At 37.0% G+C, this 25,160-nt stretch overlaps 2 protein-coding genes across 10 annotated transcripts; one reads left to right on the top strand and one right to left on the bottom strand.

Annotated features, from left to right (window-relative positions):
- The first annotated feature begins 1,829 nt into the window (after positions 1–1,829).
- kcnk4b (potassium channel, subfamily K, member 4b) lies at positions 1,830–18,934 on the top strand. 4 transcript variants are annotated; one of them, XM_079586629.1, is made up of 8 exons: positions 1,830–2,071; positions 11,855–11,978; positions 12,163–12,424; positions 13,594–13,714; positions 13,863–14,023; positions 14,399–14,585; positions 15,683–15,822; positions 16,147–18,934. In XM_079586629.1, the coding sequence occupies exons 3-8, from the start codon at positions 12,236–12,238 to the stop codon at positions 16,780–16,782; spliced, it is 1,434 nt and encodes a 477-aa protein (XP_079442755.1). In that variant the 5' UTR covers positions 1,830–2,071; positions 11,855–11,978; positions 12,163–12,235; the 3' UTR covers positions 16,783–18,934. The 4 variants fall into 4 exon arrangements, with proteins under 4 accessions (XP_079442755.1, XP_079442754.1, XP_079442753.1 ...); XM_079586628.1 differs by lacking the exon at positions 1,830–2,071 and adding an exon at positions 9,381–9,575; XM_079586627.1 differs by lacking the exon at positions 1,830–2,071 and adding an exon at positions 9,381–9,602.
- On the bottom strand, positions 18,312–24,149 carry LOC306984901 (hatching enzyme 1.2-like; the record flags this gene model as incomplete). Of its 6 annotated transcripts, none has more annotated exons than XM_079586640.1 (10): positions 23,624–24,149; positions 20,837–22,461; positions 20,648–20,666; positions 20,320–20,382; positions 19,877–20,017; positions 19,674–19,791; positions 18,976–19,154; positions 18,776–18,857; positions 18,553–18,680; positions 18,312–18,434 (listed from the first exon to the last, which is right to left on the bottom strand). In XM_079586640.1, the coding sequence occupies exons 2-10, from the start codon at positions 21,062–21,064 to the stop codon at positions 18,427–18,429; spliced, it is 966 nt and encodes a 321-aa protein (XP_079442766.1). In that variant the 5' UTR covers positions 21,065–22,461; positions 23,624–24,149. The 6 variants fall into 6 exon arrangements, with proteins under 6 accessions (XP_079442766.1, XP_079442765.1, XP_079442763.1 ...); XM_079586639.1 differs by lacking the exon at positions 18,312–18,434 and having other exon boundaries at positions 18,485–18,680; positions 20,837–22,086; positions 22,165–22,461; XM_079586637.1 differs by lacking the exon at positions 18,312–18,434 and having other exon boundaries at positions 18,485–18,680.
- Between the last annotated feature and the right edge of the window lie 1,011 nt (positions 24,150–25,160).

Genomic DNA, 25,160 nt, shown 5'->3' with positions numbered 1-25,160 from the left:
AATTCAACAAAAGTTGCTGTTATAAATCAACGCGCTGCTCCGCGATCTCTGTGTTCTTCCTTTAATCACACACACGTCTGTGAAGCTCTCTCTCTTCTGTACAATGCTGTCGGATCCAAATATGGTCATTTCCTTTTAATCAGCAACCAATCGTGTAAGTAAAATGGGCATTTAACCCTAAAAGCGAAATCTCATTGGCTGATGTCAATGTCTGACACCGTGATTGGTTCAGATGCATCACGTGACGCGCTCTGACACTCAGATGTGTGTTTTTGACTGTTTTTCTGCTCAGTTGAAGGCCATAAATGCTGTGTTTATAAGTTTTGATGTGATTTAGGTCGTTTGTATTGTTGTTGCTAATGATTTGATAAGATATTGTGTCAGTAAATAGTTGTTTCCACTAAAAAAGTATGATTTTTTACATTACAAATCTTTAAATGCCTTTTTCTCAAAATGACTTTTCTCTCATACTCCAAGTCCGAAATCTCCTCTTCAGTAGCACCTATACACACCAAACTTTCCAGTCTTGTACCTAGTTATATTATGAAGACAATTACAGAGGGATTTGTAAATATATTATTCCTAGCCTGATTTATATAACATTTTATTCCAAAAAACATGGCGAAAATAAATTTTTTAAGGCTATTGACAGTATATTCTGTTTTACAGGATAACAAAAGTAGATATCCATAAATCCCTCTGTAATTTTTTTCCCATCTAATATGTGAACACAATGAAAAATAATTTTGAACCTGGCTTTATCCAATTCTGAGATTTCGTTTTTTAAAATTTAGGCAAATTAGCGCATATTTAATTAGATAATGCCTAATTTGCATATTTAAACAATAAATTACAGAAAACTTGTAATACATTTTTTTCTCATCTTAATGTAGGTAATCAACTGGGAAAGTTTCATGGTGATATCTGCTAGTTACAAATATTTCCCTATTCACCTGTAGTGTCTCGCCTTAATGCTCATTGGTTTAAACAACCGTGATGTATTGTTCTTTTTTTAAATGTTTGAATTTAAAACTCTGATTTCGTGTTTTTATGTGTATAAATTATGTGTGAGTATTCCCAAACTCTCTGACAGTGCGATCTCTATGGATTATGTGATTATGTCATTTTTATATTTTAAAAAAAAAAATATATATATATAGCCTATATATATAGGCCATATATAAAAACACGTCTGTAGTAAAGAAACAAATGATTGATAAACACGTAGCCTATTTGGAGTGGGATTGAATAAGTGCTTTGGGTGTCTTGTTCATTATATTTATTTTCATATAAAAGCAACAGAACTTAAATTACATCCAGTTGATTAGCAACACTGTGCACGAGCGTGAATTCCGTGAATCCCGCGATATCCATCTTTGATCTCACAGCTGTCAGATCCATGGTCAGATCCACTGTGAGAAGAGAGAACTGTCCGGCTTGCCTGCGCTTTTTTCACTCCTCCCCTCACTGCAGCCGCCTACTCTCGCATACAATTCAGGCGAGGCAAGGCGCATCTCAAACAAGCCTAAATACTGTTCGTTTTCTCACACAAACCGCTCGTTTCGTGTCTTAGGCCATCAATGTGTACTTACATTTACGAGTCATTAAGTCATGTTTAATTTGGACTTCTCTTTGCATGCTCTTTGAGGTGGACCCCATTGACCTGCATGACATGACTGTCAGAAAACAACGGTTTGACCTAAAAATATCAAAATTGAAAATACTGTGGAAACAAAGACACCTACATCTTGGATGCCCTTGAGGTAAGCTAAAACATATCAAAAATGAATTTCAAAGTGAACTATCCCTTTCAGTACCTAACTCGCCAGGTGGAATCTCCTATGAGAACTTCGGTGGAGCTGCAGCCAGCCATGTGCAGTAATCCACACACACACGAGCTTCGCCTGCGGTTCTCCGTCGCCCTCTCCTGGCGGAGACGCTCAGCGCGCTTCACAAAAGAGCCCAACTCGAACAGCTGCATCCTAGTTACCAGAAAGTTCCTCAGGGGAACGCTGACCGGGAACCTGGGGTTCCTTGGAGAACACTGATAACCAGAGGAACATCTGAAATGGTAAATAATTTTGAAGTGTACTATAAACCAACACAGCGATCAATACCAAAGCGTGCTGAGTCTGACGATACACAAACTCCTGAGTTATGGTAGTCTGAATAATAAAAGGCACATAAAAGACATTTTCCAAAAATTGTTTCAAGAGTTATGGGACTTACCTTCTCCTAGATGTGCAAAAGATTGGTAATATTCTCACTGGAAATTTCTATCAAATTGGTCTGAAATATTTACTCAGGAGTGCATTTAAAGGGGTCATGACATGGTTTTTTTTATTTCATTATTATGTTCCCTTAGGTGCAAATATAGTATTACTATAGTTTTTTTTACAAAAAACTTTTAAAATGTAGTGATTTATGACCTTTTCCCACCCTGTTTCTCATCCTCTGATTCAAACAGTCTGTTTTGGGGGTGTTTCCCCTTTAAGAGTTCAGTGTTAACGCCCACTGTTATGATTGGCTAACGTCAGTGCCTATGCATCAATTATTAACGCCCCCAGCCAGAACATTTGCGGATTCGGCGTAACTGTTTAATAGCGGGTGATGCATGCAAAGCGATGGCTCTTGCAATGATAAAACCTTATTATGTTTGAGCCGGAATCAGAGGAAAATGAACCATCACCACAACAACGAAGACTGGATCAGCCCGTGTCCACATGGAAAGTGAAACTATTTTGAATTAATAAAAAAAAATTAACCCGAGACACTTGAAAACGGATTAGCTAGTTTAACATTATTTAACTAATTCCAATGAAATGATAGGGTGTACCACGGACAAAAATGCATGCACAGGCCATCTTTGAAGATGCAGCATTGATAAAGGCAACATTTTTAATTTTCTATCACATGTAGGCCTACTAGAAAGGCGACATATTTTCAAGATTCTCTTATACAAATGTGTTTATATTAGCCATGGTAAAAAGTAAGTTTGCGTCGTCGTTGTTGAGCCCAGAATATTCGGCACGGACTTATCTTTGACTTTGAGCAACAGTTTTCTGGCAAAGCCAAGCATCATATTGGGATTTTTTCCTCAAAACAGTCATCCTTAAATGTATAGAACAAACGCTTAAACTAACACTGCCGTGACTGAGACGTCCGCAAAAAATAAAGTGCATCCATTTTTTCCCTGACGACTGGATCTTTCAGCGTATTTAAAAAGTAGTTTAAAGTTTTAAATACATTACTTACAGTTTGCGTCGTCGATGTTGAGCCCAGAATAGTCGGCACGGACTTATCTTTGAGCAACAGTTTTCTGGCAAAGCTCAAAACATTCATCCTTCAAATGTATAGAACAAACGCTTAAACTAACACTGCCGTGACTGAGACGTCTGCAAAAAATAAAGTGCATCCATTTTTCCCTGACGACTGGATCTTTCGCAGCGTATTCAAAGATGTTGTTTGTCCACAGCCAGGAACAGCACATCTGCGGCGTCGTAATTTCCCTGTACACACACTCACTCGCTGTCCGTCGACTGAACACTTGTGAGGCGCGCGGCGCGCGGGCGCGGCAATGATACGAAATGAGCGTAGTTGTCTTGCGCTTAAAGCGTAGTTGTCTTGTGCCGGAGGCGGTCATATGCAAACGCTGGTACGTCACTTCGTACCGTGACGTCACTTCTTACCATGGATCCAGAACGAGCTGTATTTAGAGCTTGATTAAATAAATGATTCGTTTATAATGGGGAGGACGTCTTAAGCTATGAAACTTGCAGGACGTTTTAATGGTACAAAGACCTCTTATATACCAAAAGATCAAGGCAAACTTGGTTTCTCATGTCATGACCCCTTTAAAACCAACAGCACATGTCTTTATCACATGGTAGTCAGTTCTGTCCCTCTCAACACCAGATAAAGGGCTAAAGTCAAGATAATCCCTTATGATAGTAATCTACTGTAAAGCCACATTTCAGTGGTTCATCACTGGCAAAGGAAAAAACAACTTAGTCTAAGTAAACTGTCCTTCCACACATGTAAACCAATTTGAACACAAACTGTTAACCGGCGACACCCTAGTCATTCTTATGGAATCTGTATGAATAGGATTATTCCTGTTACTCAACGTAGAATTAGATCCCAATCCTCTGAATAAAAACTGCATAGGCCCCCCTGCTGTCCTTTTTGTATAGGCGAACAAAATTATATGAAATCAGATTAGCAACATAGAGAAACATAATAGCTTTGCAGCTCTCATTTTTCAGACATGTCTGTAGCATAATTCATCCTATTTTCCTTTTACAGAGGAAACTCAAGTTGTAGAGTATGACATAATACTAATATTTGTCAGAACTTGACTTTCAAACAGAAGAAGCTGGAGATCGAAGTTAAAAATTGATTTAATTTCTTGTTATGATCCTTATACCACTGAACTTCTTACATTTATTCTTTGGCCTCCTGTCTCCCCACTCTTGTTAAAAGCCCTGGGAAATTGCTAGGATTAGATTAATGTGTAATGTAAGAGTTCTTAAGTACTGGTGTTCAGAGAAGAGCTGCCACTCCGCATGTGTCTGTCAGTCTAGGAATGAGGAAAAAGCCAACTCAGCTCATTTTTTCCCAATGATTTCAAACTTCCTGTCATATCCGAATAAGTCCAGGAATGTGTGTTTTTAATGGATAATAAATGGAGACCTTCTAAATTATTTATGGTTTTAAAAGTTTTTAACTTTTTTATTTTCAATGCTTTTTGTGCATTTGTTTAATGAAAATGTGCATTTAGCCATGGTTTTGTTTGCTTGCTCAAAAGCCATTTTAAAAACCACAATGAAAATCCTTTCTTTTCTTTTTTTATGAGACCGAGGACACATCCCATATTCCCTTCTTCATACTCATCTGCTTTTTTTCACACCCACTTCCATCTCTGCGAATTCAGTTCCTGCTAAAATACCAGTCCATTAGATTTCAATCAATTTTGCCGTTTTAAACCAGTGACTCCTCTCCCATCCGTTCTTCTCTGTTAGGCATTATCACATTGCTTTCTACAGTTACAGTTGCTAGTATGTCCCTTTCATATTTTACATTTAAATGTTTCAGTGTGGAATTTAATGTGAAAATGATATCAAAACACATTATTGAGGGAACGGAAACTGATACTTGTAACTTCAACCCAAAGAAAAAAAGCATGGATTGTCCCATATTTCCACAGTTGATAGGAAGGAACTTAATCTGAATTAAGAATTAATCTGTCATGAAATCAGTGACAGATCTTATGGATGAAAATGATCTCTCTAGACATGATTATAACTGGCATTCTTTTTTAACAGATAAAACTGAAAACTAATGACATGAGATTAACATTTCCTCTGTATTTCAATGAAGTAAGAAATGAATGCTTATTAGTGCATTTGTATTTAATCCATGATTACATGTAGGCTAATATATATATTTCTCTATAATAATAATAATGTATAGCCTATCCCAGCATCTCAGGGCGAAGGCTATGTTAATTTTTAAATATTTATAATAAAATAATTATAATTACAATCATTATAATTAAATAATAATTATTATTATTATTATGGTAACACTTTGAATTGCAATGTTACACATGTTTATGAGCAGTACCTCCAAAAATTCACATGTTTCTTTCTTTATTATAACTCAGTTCTTATGTGTATTTAGAAAAACAATGTTACAATATATATTCCTTATATAGAAGTTACTTTAAGTATAAGTGTCTGCCAACTTGTAAATACGTAATGTAACTAATGTAAAATGACTTTATTTGAAATAACTTAAAAATAACTTAAACATTCCCTTATTTATTAAATTATATACAAATCATATTTATTTATTTAGTTGTTCAATTATTCACAACCCTTTTAACTTTTTCCCCCACATCATCTTATTATTGTCTCCATAAGACTTGTAGCAAACAAACACCCCTCCCTTCCTGGTCAGTTTTTATATTTATCCCCCAGTATGTTGTCACCATAAATCTGCCATATGCATCTGTTCAGGACGCGGGTCTGATTTATCTCGGCTTGCCTTTGAGTAATAAAAGTCCTCCATTGCTTGTGGAGCCAATAATTTGAGAAGGTGATCCAGAACCTCTCTCACAAATTACACTGAGGGATCAAAGTGAGTATAAAAGTTTATTTAGAGACTGCAAAATGAATCAGAGTCTTGGTCAGATGGCATATGAGGTCTATATATATGTCTGCTCTAAAAGAAAAAGAAGAAAGACTTATTTGATTGGTATAGAGGTGCACGTTTGCTGTTACACTATTCAGATGTGTTCAATAATCATTCTCCACTGAGAGAGAGAAACACAGAGAGGCCTTAATGGTCTTTGCTGAACCATGTTTTTTGAATCAGAGTCCAAGTCTTGTTAAAAATGAGTAAAAGCCAAGTGTATTTCATCTTCAGCACAGATGGCACCTAGCCCAGCGTAAACAGCACCGCTACATCAGTTAATTGCAAACTTTGTGCTGACAAAGAGACGACTGCACTGCTTAACCCTGTGAAGCAATTATTCAATCACAACATTCATATTTCTTTTTTATTCAAAACAAGAATATAACCATTGACCATCCATCCAACAGTGTTTCCCGAAAGGCTCCATCATCCATCCATCCATCTAAGAATATAAGGCCATGTCTAAAAACAAAAAAAGTTTAAAGATTGTCAAAATTATGACTGTGGATTTGAATCTCGAATTAGATATTATGTATATTGAGAGAGTTACAGACATCTGTCCACTGTGATATAATAAAGTTGTAGATATTCCAGAGGAACTCTGTGCATCATCACTTTCAGTCGTCATAAAAAAACATATAAAGAATACTGTCAAATAGAAATAGAAGTAAAGATCAAAGGTAATCATGCATGGTGTTTTGGATATAACATCACACCCTGAATAACTGGCATGTCTAGGTTTTTTTTATTAAAAAATTCAATTATTTTTTATTCAATACTTTCCAAAACTCTTCACACAGTTTGCACAACATCATATCTGGGCTAAACTGAAGATTATTTAGCATTTATTTGGCATAAAATGCATTCAATGACTACATCTTTCAAATTACATGAATACATTTCTCACTTAGACACAACCACCATTTTAGTGCTATGCCAAACTGAAGGTTGTTAAGAGATCTGTGGGAAGAGTTTTGGAAAAAGTGACCTAAGTATTGAGAAATGTGTCCAATTGTATAAAGAACTGTAAATATCTGTCCACGACGTTAGAGGTTTTAACACAACTACTGTTTTCATCTGTTGAAATCCTCTTGCACCTCCAAAAGGGCTCAGGTAAACTGTCACTCAATGACTCTGAAGAATCTCTGTCAGCAAATAGACAGTTGACCTGCATGTGCAGCCATTTAATTATGTTTGTGTCTGACTGTTGAGTGAGCTCCAAATGAGCGCTAATGTTACACTTCACTCATTACACTATCAGTGCCCACAGGGGGATAATCTTTCCCATACTTGTTAACACAGTCTCTGGCTGCTGACGGGACCCTGTAAGTCAAGCTTTTTTGGTGTGAAGAGGGGTGTTTTGGGTGCGAGCCAGCGACGAGAATGCAGAGACCTCTAGCAGAAGCGATTGTGTTGCTTCCTCTTTGCAGCAGCAACATTAGTAGCCTTTTGATACATCATCATGAATAATAGAGAGTTTTTGATGGATTCCTTATCTGGTTATGTAATGGTGATGGCTGTAGTATATTAATGTTACACAAACGTAGTGTTTTCCCCTCTGGCTTCGAGACAAAAACCTCATTGTTTTCGACTGATGATCTTTACAAACAGAATCATTTAAAGGTGGTGATACGCATACAATGCTTCATTGTCACGTGTGTGACTTATCATGAGAAGTGTAACTCCCTCCCTGGCAGGTCTGAGCATGTGGCCGCTGGCATACTGCTTAGAGAACCGTGCAATGTCTGCAATGCTACAGCTGCACTTCCCAGTAAGTTATGCACATTAGATACTCTCAGACGCAAGCATATGGGAAGCGTGTGATCGAAGGAGAGCAAAAGCAAAGGAGGGGAGGCTGAAAAAGATAGTTTTTGGTATTTCAGCTGTCTTGCACTACTACTACCTCTTCTATAGCAAATATGAGAGACAATCAGCAGAGGTTATGGAATACAGGTGAAACTCGAAAAATTAGAATATCGTGCAAAAGTTCATTTATTTCAGTAATTCAACTTAAAAGGTGAAACTAATATTATATAGACTCATTACATACAAAGTGAGAGATATTCAAGCCTTTATTTGTCCTAATTTTGATGATTTTGGCTTACAGCTTATCAAAATTAGAATGTTGGGAAAAGGTTTTCATAAGCTGTGCATAATCATCAAAATTATAACAAATAAAGACTTGAAATATCTCACTTTGCATGTAATGAGTCTACTAAATGTGTTGGCATAGTTAATGAACATGAATTAAGAATTAATATTATTATTTAATAATAACAATCATTTAAATATATACAGTGGGTAGTAACTGATTACATGTAATCTGGATTATGTAATCAGATTCCAAAAATTAATTACTTATAATTAGATCAAAATACAGTCACTTTTTTATTGATTATGTTATTCTCACAATGTCAGTAAATTCCCCCCTACTACTTTTTTATCTTTTGAATGTTAGGTGTGTTGCCACTATAGTCATGTGACTATCACTGAACACCGAGACCCACACAGCATTTGACCACTGGATTTACAGAAATCATCTCACTTTAAAGTGTTTTCTCAACATCGCTACAGTGCATATGTAATCAACACCTGACGAACACATGAATTATTATTTGAATAATCACTCAGTGAGTCATGTAACCATGTATTTTGTCTTTCAAACACATTCAAATGAACACACTCAAGTCATTTCATATTTACGTGGAATGTAGTGCAGCACTTTAGTAGAAGTTATTATCATTGTTTTTCAAACCTCATTTATTAATGTAGGTTAATGTAAATGAATATCATTAAACAATTATACTATTACATTAACTAATGTTCATCTAGAAAATCCTCATCGTAAAGTGTTTCCAAATAATCATCCAGAAGGATAATCTATTTTAGTCATTTTTGTTTTTGAGTTTATGCACACATTTTGTCCCATAATGGCATTTCCGAGTGGAAAGTAAACCTTCCTTCTGAACGGAACCCATCCATTAAACTGAGATAAACTGGGCCAGGAAATAAATGATTCGAAGGGAAAGACCAATTAGCTGATCAAGCTCAGAATCTCTGCATCGACCCCACCCTTTCCCCTTTTCTTTCTTTATTTCCTCTCTCTCTTTCTCCATCCTTTACTGTAGTAGCCCTTCCCTGCTCCGCTGATCCCACCCTCTCCCACACACACACACAAACACCCTCACAAACATGCTGACAGTCTAGCGAACACTCACTCACTCTCTCAGCTCATTGAGTACCTTTTCATTCTTGGGCACTCAGCAACAGTCTCTCTCCATCACACACACACACACACATTCACTCACACACCCTGTGGAAGGAATCCTGCAGTTTGCGGTTGCAGTTCTCGGACATGCCGGACCGTCTGCTCTGAGGTGGGAGATGGGCTTGGGAGCTTGTGTGTAAGAATCTGTTCTTGATTCCTTCTGTAATATTAGTGCTAATGTGAGCAAATGTTGCTGCCACAGTCCTGCATGGAAGTTCATTCCATCCTGGTGGGTTATGTGACGGTCTGTTTGGGAGATTTATTTACTAATGCAATGTTTTGCATACATTTCTTAAGGGTAAATTTGTAATTATTGTGCATGAAAATTGAACTGTTAAGTTATAAGTTTAGTGTACTGAGTCAAACCAGACTGTTTAATTATAAAGATGTAAAATAATATATTCATGATAAAATCATCATGTTATCATAAAAATGATTCTAAAATCATTAATGCTTCTACCAACAACTAAAATATAGCAGTAATAGGAAGTTGTGAATTTACACAATACTGTAAGTGCATTGTACATTTACATTGAGTCTGTAGAATCGACTTGCATGGGTGGTAATTATATATATTTTGGGGAGATTGCCTTTGGCTTGATTAATTAGTAGATAATTGACAGAATGTCTGTATATTTGCTGGATCGCCAGAGCAGTTTTTATTGTGAGCTTGCAACTACGCAGTCAGCAGATCCTCCAGCGCTCTGAATCAAACTCTAAACCCAATAACTGCCACAGACATTTCGGCCTCCTGACATTTGAAGCTTCTCAGATCTCACACACGCACACATACACATTTGCACACACACGAGGAGTTAGCCGTACACTCATAAACACAAATACTGTCCTCAATATAACCCACAGCGTATACCATTACAAATATCTCTTGATACTATCAAATAAAAATATTAGAGCTATTAAATAATTGGTCGCACAACAAGTGATATAAATATGCAGACCATGTTTTTGCAATAGCTGTTATAGGTATATTGAACAATAAAATTACTTTCAGAGAGTCATCTAAATAGTGAAGGTTAGATAGGGGAAGGTTGTCACAAGTGTTTTTACATTTTATAAACGTATACATTGAATAATTATTAAAACACACACACGCACACATACATATAGTAAAAATTATTGTTGGTTTAACTTAAAAATTTAAGTAACTTGGTTTCCTTAAAATTTTGATTTAATTGAAATAAAAAAAAATTTGTTAATACAACGGAGTAGTTGTATAAACTCAAAATATAAACTCAAAATTGACCGCCATTATATAACTTCAGATGCATAAGATTTTATTCTAATGATAATTTCTATCAAGATTGTTTATGTTCAGTTTATTCACTTTAATGGCAATGAAAATTACCTATTGTCATTAAAGTGGAATTACTGAACTTTAATATACTGGCTTGATAAACATTATCATTCTAGAAGAAAATTTCAGATGGCACTTAGAGGCTTTTTCATCTGAAGTCTTCATATATACATATATTAATTCTTATTCGATACTTTTCCTTCACAAAATTATTCATCCACAACTTACATGGTCTCAGACTCTAAAGTGCTTCTTACCCTCACTTTCTGTAATTTGATTCAGCATAGTTGAGCTCATATTCTGTATTGACAAAAATCATCTTTAGAATCGTTCTGAGAGTGAACCGTTCTCCCTGTGTCCCAAATTCACCTCTTGATCCTGTTTATCAGGTTAGGTTTGCCTAACAGCTGGTTAATGGACTGATGTTGTTCATTTAAGTAACACAGAAGAGATAAGTGTTTTGTTTTGTGAGTTTTGTTGACTAAGGTGCAACCTCTGTGACATGATGGGAGCCACCTGGCCCTCAGTGTGATTCCTGTCAATATAACTGTCCACCAAAATCCAAAAATACATTTGTTTAAAGTTAGGCAAGCATTCAGAGCAGCTTCACAGTGGGCGCAGGGCTTTGTGTTTTATGTCTTGATGTCGTGCCATCAATGTCATTTCTTTTAAATCAGCAAAAGGACCTAAAAATAGACTTCTACAATTCATGTATGGTTTATAAAATATATAAAAACATAAACAATATATATACCATTCAAAAGTTTGGGGTCAGTAAGCTTTAAAAAGAAAAAAAAAATGTAACACATTCATTCAGAAAGGATGCATTCAATTGATCAAAAGTCACAGTAAAGACATTTATAATTGTACAAAATATTTCTGTTTATATATTTCAAAATATAACAGTTTTTACTGTATGTAAAAAAAAAAATTTGCAGTCTTGGTGTGCAGACACTTCTTTTTCAGAAACATTAAAAGTCTTACCAACAGTATTGAACCGTTGTATGTATATATATATATATATTACTGATTTTCAGTTGTACTTCTGAATGCTTGAACCCTTTTGCCCTCAGTGTCCCCTCAATCAGATCACAAGGTCGAGGGGTTTCCGTGTGGATACATATCCAGAGACTCTATACTTAGGAACTGCCACAGGCGGAGCTGGACAAGCCGGAAAAGAGAGAAGGAAAAGGACAGGTTTGTGGTTGAACGTTTCCTTTGGATGAATTTGTGAAAGTATAGACCAACAGCAACAGCCATATTGCAGCTTTAATGGGTTAGACCAAAATCCTCTGTAAAGTTGTTTTGTGGTCATGCTTAAGCTTTCACTGTGAAATGATTGCAACTTTCTTTAATGGGTTCGGCTGGTTTTGCACTGCAGTCTCGTCCCCAGGAGGACAAGCACCAGAAGTGGAAAGGACAAGAAACAAACAGACTCCCGCAGACGTTCAGCGATGCATTCCACCACGCTTTTATTTGTCCTCACTGGGGTGCTCCTGTACTTAGTGATGGGGGCTTTGGTGTTCAATGCCCTGGAGGCCCCGAATGAGGAAAGCCACCACGTCCAGCTGCAAACCACCCGTCAAGAGTTCCTGGGCAACTACACATGTGTGGATCCTGATCGTCTAGAGAACCTGATAGTGGTAAGTATTGTTGCAACTGACAGTTATTTTTTAATCGATTAATCTGGTCAATTATTACTTCAGTTAATCAGATTTTTAAAACACATTCTCATTTTGTATATACGGAAAAACCTATCAATGTTACCTATCCAGTGTTCTCCTCCAAACAATGTTCAAATTTAGGTCTATGAAAACAAATACAGGTAACACTTTAGTTTAGGGTCCAATTCTCACTATTCACTAGTTGATTATTAACATGCATATTAGCAAATTGGCTGTTTATTATATGCTTATAAAGCACATATTAATGCCTTATTCTGCATGATCATATTCTACTTCCTTACACAATACCTAAATTTAACAACTACCTTACTAACTATTAATAAGCAGTAATTAGAAGTTTATTGAGGCAAAGGTCGTAGTTAATAGTTTGTTAATATTGGGAATTGGACCCTAATCTAAAGTGTGACCGAAATACAGATGTATGCTTTACATAATATGCACAAAAAAGCTTTAAAATATAAACATTACATTATAAAAAAAAATAAACAACTGTATGTTCACAGAAGTTTAAATCACTGTTATTTATTGGCAAACCATATTGTCAATTTAAAACCTTAATTTAACACCCTGGTGGGTACTAAAATAACCAACATTATTGATATTTTTGATCAGGTTATATATATTTTTTTTTATTGCAATGTTATTAGTCAACGTCATTTTACTTGTGTTATAAAGTAAGTAAATTTAAAGGAGATTGTGAGGACAAGCATAATAGCCAAAGCTTGCATGAATTTACATATAAATATATTACGTGTAAATTAAGCGCCCAAGCACAAAACACAATAACCTGACAGGGCAACTGACATGCAATGAGCCTCTTTGAAGGGTTTCATAGTTTAATTTCAACTTGGGGTCGTGCGCGTTTCCCAGAGCAGAAATTTCCACAGAAATACGTTTAATTACTTTAAAATTACATCATTGGCAGAGTTCTCCGTGGAGAAACACAGACCTGTTTATTTGATAATGAAATTGTTGATTACTTTCATTGTATAATTATCAAACAGCCTTAGAAGTAAATAATAACTTTAAGAAAACTGTCATATGCAACACTGGCTTATATCATATCATTAAGTTAAAACAATAGGACATTATCCAACTTTAATGTCTACTTCATTGTTTCTATATAGACGGTGGCAAAGGCTATCAGTGTTGGAATTGACCCCAACAATTCCACCAATGCCACATTCAGCACCAGTTGGGACCTGGCCAGCGCTTTCTTCTTCTGTGGCACCATTGTCACCACCATCGGTATGGGATTGCCACATCATTGGCTGGACACACCTGCATGTTAAAGCCAGAACCTGGCCTGGCCTCCGCATTCTGGGGATCATTGGCACTGTGAAATGTCTAAATATATCTGCCATCAGATCACAGCAAGTGTTTGTCTGTGGTCCAGGTTATGGGAACATCTCTCCAAAGACAACGTGGGGTCAGTTCTTCTGTATCTGGTATACACTGGTGGGCATTCCCTTGTTTGGATTTCTGTTGGGTGCCGCTGGAGACCATCTGGGGACGTCACTGAGGAACGCCATTGCTAAAGTTGAAGCTCTTTTATGGGTAAATGATGATGAATACAAACATAACCGCATAGGACAACTGTTAACATTTAAAGAGAAAGAGTTCACTGAATGACCTGGTAGACATAGCATGGAGACACATAATTGATTTAGTTTAAAAGCATCTAGCAATTGGATGTCTATTTTTCAGCCAACATGACAAACATGTATGGAAGTCCATTTCCAATTCAGAGTAAAAAAATAAGACAGGTATTTCTGAGATAAAGTTAATGTCTTTTCCCCCCCAAATTATTATTATTTAAGAAATTATATATATTTTTGATATATATATAGGCTTCCATACACATTGTCGCAATTGTTAATTTCAAGCTTATTAGGAATTTTTTCTTCAGTCTTCCTTATCTTCTCCATTCAGAAGTGGAAGGTGAGCCCAACCATTGTGCGCGTCATCACCGCTGTGCTCTCCATCCTGCTGGGCTGTGTTCTCTTCGTCTTTGTGCCAATTTTAGTCTTCCAGAGGGTTGAAAGTTGGACTCTGCTAGAATCAGCCTACTTTGTGGTCATCACCCTCACAACTGTGGGCTTTGGAGACTATGTTGCAGGTACCACTGGATGAAATCCTAAAATGTTTCCACACTTGTTTCCTATGTAATGTTTCCTCTCTTGATGCTTTGCAACAGTTTAAGAAGTAGTTTGCATTTCATTTAGAGATTTACACCTGTAAGCATCTGTCTTGATGTCTCGAGATGTTAAACCCTCAGTGAAAACCTAGTTTTTCCATGAAACGTGATATTAAAACACAAACCACTGCAGTCATCTTGTGATGGGCGATTAATGGGTTGATCATTTTAAATTAATGGTTCAAATCTACCACTGACCACATTATTTAACAAGACAGTTTGCTTTGGTTTTCAAATGGCTGAACTGAAACTACAAAGTGACTTGCAATGCTAAACATCTTACCTTTATTTAACAAGAAACAAAAGGATATTTCATCCAAAATGAAAATTCTGTTATCATTACTCAACCTCATGGAATTCCAAACCTGCATGACTTTCTTTCTTATGCAGAACACAAAATAAGATATTTCAAAGAATATTTCAGCTTGACTTTAGTATGAAAGTCAATATGACCCAAAACATTCAAGATCCAAAAAAGGACACAAAGGTAGCGTTAAATGAATCCATACAATCTAACTGGTATATTCCATTCGAAGCCATATGATAATTGATGAACAGATCAGAATAACCTTTTATTCAATCTCAAATCAAATCACAGACTACATAAAATATGGCGACACAAACCTCAAACTTTACCTGTCAAACCTTATTGGTTCTTGTTCATCACTTGACCACATTTTTGAGGTTCGTCTCTTCATTTTTGCATTTGTTTGCATTAATCAATGTTTTTTTTTTTTTTTTTTTTCAGAGTGAATGAAAACACTACCTTTATGTCCATCTTGGAGCTTGAAAGTTTTGGGTCCCATTGATTTTCATAATATGGATAAAAACAGTTGAAATCCTCCTCAAAATATTTTCTTTTGTGTTCCACAGAAGAACTAAAGTCAAACAGGTTTGGAATTGAAACTGCATGAAGGTGATGACATGATTATAGAAATGTCATTTTTCGGGCGAACAATCCCTTTAATTTGAACAAATGACTTGATCTTTATGTATTTTGTACATTTTCTGTCCATCAGGTGATGGCGAAGCAGGAGAACATCATTGGTACAAGCCTCTGGTGTGGTTCTGGGTTTTGTTTGGTTTGGCCTACTTTGTGTCCATTCTTTCCATGATCGGGAACTGGATTCTGGTTCTTACCAAAAAAACCCGAGCTGAGGTAAGCCTATGATTAAATCATGATGTCAAATAAAAATTTTATAACCAAATGTCTTGTGCAGTTTAGAGCAGTGCCTGGTCAAACTCCCTGGTCAAACTCAGCACTGCAACTCAAATGAGATTATTAATTTCTCTCTCAATTCCCGTCCCTTCTATCTTCATGATAACCTCCCTTCCATTTTCCCTCACACCCGTAATTCATCTCCGCAACTCCTATTAACCTAAAATCTGTATCAAATTTCAATCACTCTGCTCCTGGTGACATACAAATCTCTCCATAACTCTCAAGCCTTTCCATTTCTCCTGCCCTACTTTCTGCTCTCAGATGGAGGAGTTGAGAGCACACGCCTCAGACTGGACTCAGAACATCCAGAACATGTCTGTGGATTTCCGTATGTCCGGAAAACTCGATGATCCTTTCAAGCGCACCAGGCGAAAGCGGCGTCACAGGCGCCACAGACGCAGCGGCAGTCAGGGTGAAGCCGGAGAGGATGGGAGAGAGGAGAACGAATCTGAATCTGGCTCCTACTCTGGTTCATCGGATGAGTCGGAAGGCAGCTCTGAGTCACAGTCGGAGGTGACCGAGACAGAACGGGTCCCAGTGGGAGAGGGCGGCGGCGGCGGCGGCGAAGGCGGAAAAGATTTAGAGAAAGAGGAAAAGCTCCATGCCATACCCAAAGATCCCGTCCTCTCTCAGCCATTGGATTACTTTGGGGAAAATCTTGCGTACATTGACGAGTCCTCAGATGCTGTGAGTGGGAAGATCCACCTGGACCCCCTGCTGGATGTACCAGAAACGAACCCAGCTTCAAAAGACAGGCCCAAAAGGAGACGTCAAAGGAGACACTTGAGAAGGGATCAACAGAAACCCAAGACTCCTCAAACCAGTCCAAATGAACCAGAGAATAAAGCGCCAAATGGAGACATTCAGCAGAAAGACCCTCCTACACCAAAGCTGTGAGTGTCCAGGTGTTTATGGGGTTTGTAGTTCCTCAAAAAAGCCTCAGTCCTCCTCTTTGGAATAAAGTTTTGCAACTGCTAGCTTTAGGATATGCTGTGTTCCACTTTGAAGGCACCTGGCGTTATTCTCAGATTTTACTGGGACAAAAAAAGAAACTGTCCACGTGCCTAAAATGAGAAGAGGGGAAGAAGAATCCGGTCTTGTCACGTCTTGGCATGAGTAAGAGCTTTTATTGGGTAACCTGATAGAGGTCTGATGAGCATTAGTCATTCTGTGCAGGAAGGCCATCGTGATCGGACTCTTAGTGCCATCTACTGGACATGACTGACTCGTTTGTTTATGGATGCGCTGACTGTCAATTCATGTTTTATTCTGTGTGCCTTTCGCTCCTTTCCTAACGTCATAATAATAAAGGAATGACAGCTTGATACTAAAGTTACTAATCTAACTCAGCTGAGGTTTACTGCTCGAGTTCATCAAACTGTAATCTTGTTCTATCTCTGGTAAATAACATTTAGCTACAGTAGCCTGTTTCTGTCTCAAGTAAAAAAAAAAAAAGAGGTAATATGGACTTTATTTCTCATAATTGTGACTTTTTCCTCATAATTTTATATATTACACATGGCACTTTATATCTCACAATGTGATTATTTCTCATAATTGTCTTTTATTCTCACAGTTGCTACTTTTTCTACTTTGTAATTGTGGCTTTATTTCTCATAATTGTGACTTCCTTTCTTAAATATATCTTGTCATATATCTTGTAATTATGACTAAATCCCACAATTGCTACTTTTCCTTGTAATTGCATGCAGCCTTCATTTCTCAGAACTGCAACTTTTGTCTTACAACTGACACTTTATATCTTACAATGTGACTTTTATTTCCCTTAATTGCAATTTCATACCTCACATTTTTCATATATCTCGTAATTGTAAATCCCACAGTTGCTACTTTGTCTTAATTGCAACTTTATTTTTCATAATTCCGACTTTGTCTCTCAGCTACAAGTTTATTTCGAATAATTGCAACTTTATTGCCAATTGCCAATCTTACAATTGGCACTTAATATCTCACGATGTGACAATTTATCATAACTTCAACCTTATTTCTCATAATTGTTACTTTTAGCCTCACAGTTGATTCTTTGTCTTGTAATTGCGACTTAATTTCGAATAATTGCAACTTTGAATATCACACAATTGTCCCTTTATTTTGCCTTATATCTCATACTTGTGACTCATTTGCTACTTTCTCTTGTAATTGCACATTTATTTCTCATAATGCAACCTTACATCTCACATTTGGAAGTTAACTTCTTTTAATTGTGGCTTTTTTACTCCGAGGCAGAAACAGGCTTGCATAGAGACTACTCATGAGTGTGGTGTGTGTGTTCGCATTTCCCCTTAACTTGTTAAGTATCTCGAGGAGTTCAACCCTGCTAGGAACTAACACGAGACCACGTCAGGAGTCACTCGTAACAAGGTTTATTGCAATTCAACACTTCAGTCAGTCCATTACATTTATGTGGTCAAGTTACAGAGAAAGGAGGAAGGAAAATATGTACTTCGCTTACACTGTGCCATACTCCTTTTATTTAGTCACAGTCAGTATTTCACAGGGGTTTGATCTTGAGTCTTTACTTTAAACTGCTGCAGGTAAAAAAAAAAAAAAAAAACATTTTACCGTTATTCAATCTGCATCATAGTAACTTTGTTGAGTCTAAAATACTAAATGAGACTACTGTACATGTGTGTGTAATGTACTCACCACACTCATAGAGCTTGTTGATCTTCTGAATGTCAATGTTAGATATTTCCAGCCTCTGTCCGATCTGCACTGAAGGGTTAGGAATAGGAGTGATGGTTTCCTTCCCATACTGTATGGCGAAGGCTGTCCTGCAAATGGAGGGTGAGAGTGAATTCCCATGAGAATGTACTTTATATATCTGTCCTGAAGCATGATTTCAAAAGTAATATGGGTGAAGTTTTACCTTCCATAATGCATGATTGAGTTGTAGTCATAAGGGGCATTCAGATTATTTGTGTCCTTCTTCTCAAAGTTGTATGCAGATGCTGTGCAAAGGGCAAACGAGTGTTCATTATTACTGAGGTTTTCATTACGCTAAAATAAAAAGATTGTTTTTACTCTATAGCATTTGAGATTTGTCCACATTCACACACATCTTCTAACCTTGTGGAATATTCTCCCAGTTGATCCGGACGTACTGGTCTCGGTCGCTCCTGGTGTGCTCGTGGTGGAACCCCAGAGAATGGATGAGCTCATGCTCAATGAGCCCGTGAGAGACACAGCCGTCCACAGACAGAGACACCTGCTGTTTCCCTCCAGATCTGCCTACAGTAGACCAACAGCTGTAAACAAGGGAATATATTTACACTAACATAATGTCTGGTTAAACTCTTCAAATGTACACTGCAGTTCGAAAGTTTGGGGTCGGTAAGATTTTGTAATGTTTTTGAAAGAAGTCTCTGCTCACCAAGGCTTCTATTATTTGATCAAACATACAGTAAAAATTGTGAAATATCACTACAAATTAAAATAATTTCCCTTTATATATTAAAAAGTTATTTATTCCTGTGATGGCAAAGCTGAAATACAGTGATCCTTCAGAAATCATTCTGATATGCTAATTTGCTGCTCAAGATACATTTATCAATGTTGAAAACAGTTGTGTTGCTTATTTTTGGTGGAAACCATGATCTTTTTTCAGGATTCTTTGATGAATAAAAAGTTCACAAGAACAGCATTTTGAAATAGAATGACATTATAAATGTCTTAACTATTGCTTTTGATCAATTCATTCTTGCTGAACAAAACTGACCCCAAACTTTTATGAAGTATTTTCATTATTTAGGCGTGGTCAAGCTCACCCTAGTAGGTTCTCAATGCTGAGGTAGTCCAGTTGATTGGTTCGTGGCACAAAACGGACGCAGGTTTTTGCACCGATGCTCTTCATTGCGTTTTCGATCAGTGCCTTCTCGTCGTTATCTATCATAATCGACATAAATTGTGTATACGTCACTGGATTTTGATGCTGATCAACATACAAGTGGATTTTTTTCTAATCACTCACAGTAGTCATTAGCAATGGTGTATGGCACTTCAACCATTTTAGATTTGGATTTTGGCCATTTGCAGTAGTCATTCAAGCATTTCATTGCATTCCTTGTTTTGGGAAAGGCCATATCTCCCTCCAGAAGCACGTCACTGATCTCTGAATCAAATCAAAACAATAAGAGTCAGATCATTTCACTCATTTCACTCAAGGAACTCTCTTAGTGAAAATAATGTAATGATGTAATTGAATGATTTATTATATTTTAAACAGTAAAAATGACATGAAAATATGTAGCTTATAGTTACCATTTTAATTAATATTCACATATAGTAAATAAACCATTATATAATGGAAATTCATTGATTCAACCAGGAAAATTATTCAATTATGCAAAGCCAGGTCAGTGTTGATTCAGTTCTGACATATATTCTCATAATAAAGTAGTAATTAACAATCACCTTTGTTTGCCTCCAGAATTCTTGAGGAAATATCCATATCGTTGTGCTTCTCAGACTGGATATCTGAACAAAGAATGACAAAATTAAACCATACTTTTGAATATATATATATTTTTTTTAATCTAAATCAATGGTCCTTGGTATTTGGGATCCAAAGTATTGCATATGTTGTATTTTCCATTAGTTAACACTACTGATTCAGATCATCAGCTCATTAACAGAGAGTCACATTATAAATCTCTTATCTGAATGTGTCTGATAAGAGAGACATACAAAATGTGCAATTCTGTGGGTCACAAGAATGCAAGAGGGATGAATAGAAAGTCACCTTGACCAGTGGGCAGCATCTGTGGAAAGAGCAGATACAGAGTGAGTGAGTGAGTGAGTGAGTGAGTGAGTGAGTGAGTGAGTGAGTGAGTGAGTGAGTGAGTGAGTGAGTGAGTGAGTGAGTGAGTGGGTGGTGAGTGAGTGAGTGAGTAAATTTTGAAGATGCTCAACACTGAAGTGCAGCTCGTACCGTAGCAGGAAAAGCTTGAGAGGGATTTAGCAGCACAGCTGAGATGGAGAAAAGCAATATACAGTCCATTTTCTCTTGATGTGACTCAAAAAGGATTTCTAACAGAGGGGAACTGTGAGGGAGCTGAGCAGGAACTTTTATAGAGGAGATCTGAGAGTGTCCAGCATTGGGGTTAAGGTTAAAATCAACACAGATCACTTTAAAAAAGATCTGAAAAGCTTTTAGCATGAGGTTACATCTGCCTCACCCATTACAAATAAGATCATATTTGTTTGTTTCAGATTTAGACTAAAATAGCAACTTTAGGCCTCTGCAATCTTGCATTCTTGATGACAACAAAGTCTTTCAGACGGTCATATTGCTGTATTAAATCAAAAGTTAATTTTATGTACACTATAATATAGTTATTCAAAGCAGCAAATTAGCATATTGTAATGATTTCTGAAGGATCATGTGATATGATACTGAAGACTAAAGTAATGATGCTGAAAATTCAGCTTTGCCATTACATGAATAAATTACTATTTAAAATAACTTTTTTAAATTGTAATAATATTTCATAATATTTGTTTTTACTGTATTTTGATAATACAGTATGTTTACTGTACTTTTGACGAATAAATGCAGCCTTGGTGTTCACAAGAGAGTTATAAATATTTTATTTACTTTATTGATAAATACTTTATTTACATAGGGAAGACACTCAATTTTCCATATAAATGCTAACAAATCTACACAGAATGTTTCAAACCCCATATGCAGAATATATTTTGCTAAAATCGCACACTACCATTTACACCATTTGTTTGTGTTACTGCATAAAAGATTATATTTCAAACAATCATGTAGATAAATAGTTTTATAATGCATTTTCATCAAGGTCAGCTGGAAAAAAATAGGCTTATTTTGCTTATGTAGCTATTATTATCGCTAAAAGGCCTCTGAAATGCGAATACACACCGCTTTTGTGCATGAAACAGGCCTAACATCATATACGGTCGGAACATAAAATGACCCTGTAATTCAAAAACAAACAAACAAAAAAACTTGCATTATGAATAACAGCTGAAACATCTTGAGCAACTGTGAAGGAAACAAATGTAATCCGACTCAGTGGGTGAGGTTGCCATAATCCTGCGCTGAAAGCTTACCTTAAAACCCTGTGAAGTGCTGAAATAAGACTTCACAGCAAATTGCACTCAGATCTTTTTGGTTAATTCGGACAGGATCCCCATTCACTGTAATCACATCTGTTTTTAATTGTAATTCTGAATTTATTTATTTTTTAACTCAATGCATTCTTCTTTTGTAGACAGAACTTCACTCACTGAACTGTAGAAATCAGTCCCTCTCCTGAACCATTAGAAATGGACAGACAAATGTAGGAAATGTCCAAGTCTGTCATTTAAAGTCTACGTAAAACAGAAGTTGTGATAGTCTTCATCCTTATTGTGATGTATATCTGAGTGATCGAACAACAAAAAATGAATAGGAAAGAAATGTAAGGCAGGACTTGATTTTGTCCATTGAGAATTGATTGGATCGTTGGATCGCTATTGGTCGATCTCATGAGTGACAGGTTGTCCCGCCCTCACGCCAGTAAACACATCATTAGAGAAGAGATGCTGCAAGAGGGAGGGAGAATATATTTTGATTAAAGATTACAAGGACACATGAATTTATGAAATGATGAGCATGGATAAATACTGCAATATTCCATTAAAATGGTTTGGTTTTATTTCATGATTTCATGGTAACTTTAATTTCTATGAATGTGGTGATTATGGTGGTCTGGCAGAGGGAGAATACACAAAGCTTTCATGTGAAATTTAGTGTTTGCTATCATGTTTATGTTGGTCAACAGCAGAACAGAAACAGAGCTGATAATCTTTTTCCTCTGCAGCTAAAAATCCCAAAATAAACCCCTAACATGAATTATATTACTATCTGACATCCTAAATAATTAAATCACCATAACATTACAAAATTATTTTGGCAACCTTGAGTAGTCTACTAGTGACCAATATGCGATAGAGAAATAAAAAGGTTGAATACCACGCGTTTGTCACTCCTTATTGCGATATTCTTTGCATTTTATTTCTCGCTGATTATCTTGGCATCACTGAACTGTTATCGCTTTTGTTGCTACACTACAGGAGCTTAAACTGGGCCACATGCTCGGATGTCTCAACTTTCGTGCACGGAAACATATGACCTTGTGCGCGAGGACACTCTGTACATAGACGTCACTAGTCGGCAGACTGGCACAATCCACTTATCTGCTGAATAATCACATCACCGCTAGATGGTGCTGCGGGGCGTCTGCCTGCTTACACTGTGATGCAATTACACCATTAGCTTCTTTTGAGGGGTTCATTCATTATAAAGCACTCTATCAATACAAAATCGAAATGAGTAAGCAATCAAAAACAGAAGTATACTAGAGACATCATACAGTTAGCCTAGGCCTATATTAGGAATGATATCCATACCTTTTATGACATAGGCTACCCCTTTTAGACAAAAACTACAAAGGGTCGTTTATTACCTCACCAAAAGTTCCTCTCATGTTTAAAATAACCGGTTGTATGAGTACCAGCGGGAGTGTGAAGACAGTGCATTGTTTTGGCTGATATTAAAAAAAAATCCACTAAAAAAATGTGTTTCATTGTGAGTTTGTTAAAAAGGAAAAGCTGTTTAACATGATTTAGTGTCCCCTTACTGCATAGCCTTCACCTCCCAGCTGTTGTCTTTTTGAGGCTCTTATATGTGTGTAGTGGCTCCCACCTGTTTCTGGGGTCATGACCTCTGTCAGCATTCCAGAGCACCGAGGTGTGACCTTTTGTGGCAGAGCCATAAAACAAATTTACACAAAAGCCTCCGTCGGAAAAGATCTCATGACACTCCGTAAAAGTTGTAAACCATCTAAACTGTGACAGGACCGTTCAAATGAGGGCATGCGAGGAATCGTGCGGTAAAGGAGCTCCTCCGTGTGAAGAGCTTCAGACAGGAACAGAATGCGCCAGCGCGCGCGCAGCTCGGCTGAAATGCAGCGTAGGCTGCGTCGGGGAATGACCTTCAATTCAAGGTCGCGTGTCCGTTCTCAATGACAACAGGAACACTAGCGCTTCCTGTTTGCTTTTTTTTTTAAATCGTTTTTAATGCAGCACGCCGTTGCTTCCATACAAATAGTCTCCGCCACAACATCATGCATGTATTTGGTTCTAATGTTCTTAATAGTCAATTATACAGTCTCATTTCAATTAATTTTACAAAACGGACAGGTTTCAGTCATGCTGTATGATGTGCATTCCTAAAATAGACCACTGTAGCCTAATCATTTCCTTAACACGAGACTCTTTTCCGTTACAACAGCATTGCGCGGCTTTGAGGCGCGACGCTGTCTTTCTCAGTGTGCAGTGATCAGGTTACGCGGATTGTAGTCTCTCCTTTCCTCTCTCCGCAGTCACTGTGAACTCTGCGCCGCTGGCTCACAGCCCATAACTCTAGTAGGAACCAGCTGACTATGGGAGGCCTAGAGCAGTGAGTTGGGTCAGTGTCACAAGACCGAGAGGACTGACATTTTCCATGCCATCTAAAGCGTTGTTTGATTTACAGCTCTGCCTTTTGAGCTTAATGGGACAAACGCATTCTGTCGCATTACTACGGACTCGGGTTTTTCTGAACTGAACGTATTTGGTCCACACAGCCTATATTTGAGCATAGTAGCTAGCCTATATCATCATCTGATAGGCTAATATAACCTGAGCACTACTAAGTAGTAAAACAAAAGGCTACATGACATTTAAACGAACACTAAACTCACAAAAACACTTCAAAACACACACAACACTGAAATTACGACAAACAACATGAAATGTGACATAAAGCAGCATCTGTATACATAACAGATAACAAAATAAAAAACATACGGGGATAGCATAAATTATCCTAATGTGCCTTATTTTACCGTGGGCCTATTTACAATTAAAATAAATGTATTGTCCCATACATAGCCTATAATTTTCATCCATAGAACTTCCGCTAACCACATGGTTTAGTGTAGAATTCGTTCAATTTATCATAACTATGATTTCCCATTAAAAAAAAAGTACACTGCGCGTGCACGTGAAAGACTATTCCAACTGGGTTCATAAAGGTGTATTATTCGGTTGACATTAAATCGCAAATAGGCTATCCTTGAAATAGTCACATGTTTTAAAGTCCCTTCATAAATAATTAAACAGCGAAATGGATAAGCATTAGTACAATTAGATCAGCAGCCGAACTTTATAGTTTGGGACGAGATCCAATGTTTTATTCT

This window comes from Phoxinus phoxinus (assembly GCF_949152265.1).
Source record: "Phoxinus phoxinus genome assembly, chromosome: 17".
Classification (NCBI taxonomy): Eukaryota; Metazoa; Chordata; class Actinopteri; order Cypriniformes; family Leuciscidae; genus Phoxinus; species Phoxinus phoxinus.
The sequence above is the reverse complement of the archived record's forward strand: the minus strand, read 5'-3'. Positions and strand labels throughout refer to the sequence as shown.

What these genes read in the sequence shown, in the direction of transcription:
- kcnk4b (XM_079586629.1), top strand. Translation starts at nt 12,236, where the DNA reads ATGCATTCCACCACGCTTTTATTTGTCCTCACTGGGGTGCTCCTGTAC. An exon ending in CACCATTGTCACCACCATCG is followed by an intron (nt 13,715 to 13,862) that starts GTATGGGATTGC and finishes TCTGTGGTCCAG; the next exon opens with GTTATGGGAACATCTCTCCA. An exon ending in CTTTGGAGACTATGTTGCAG is followed by an intron (nt 14,586 to 15,682) that starts GTACCACTGGAT and finishes TCTGTCCATCAG; the next exon opens with GTGATGGCGAAGCAGGAGAA.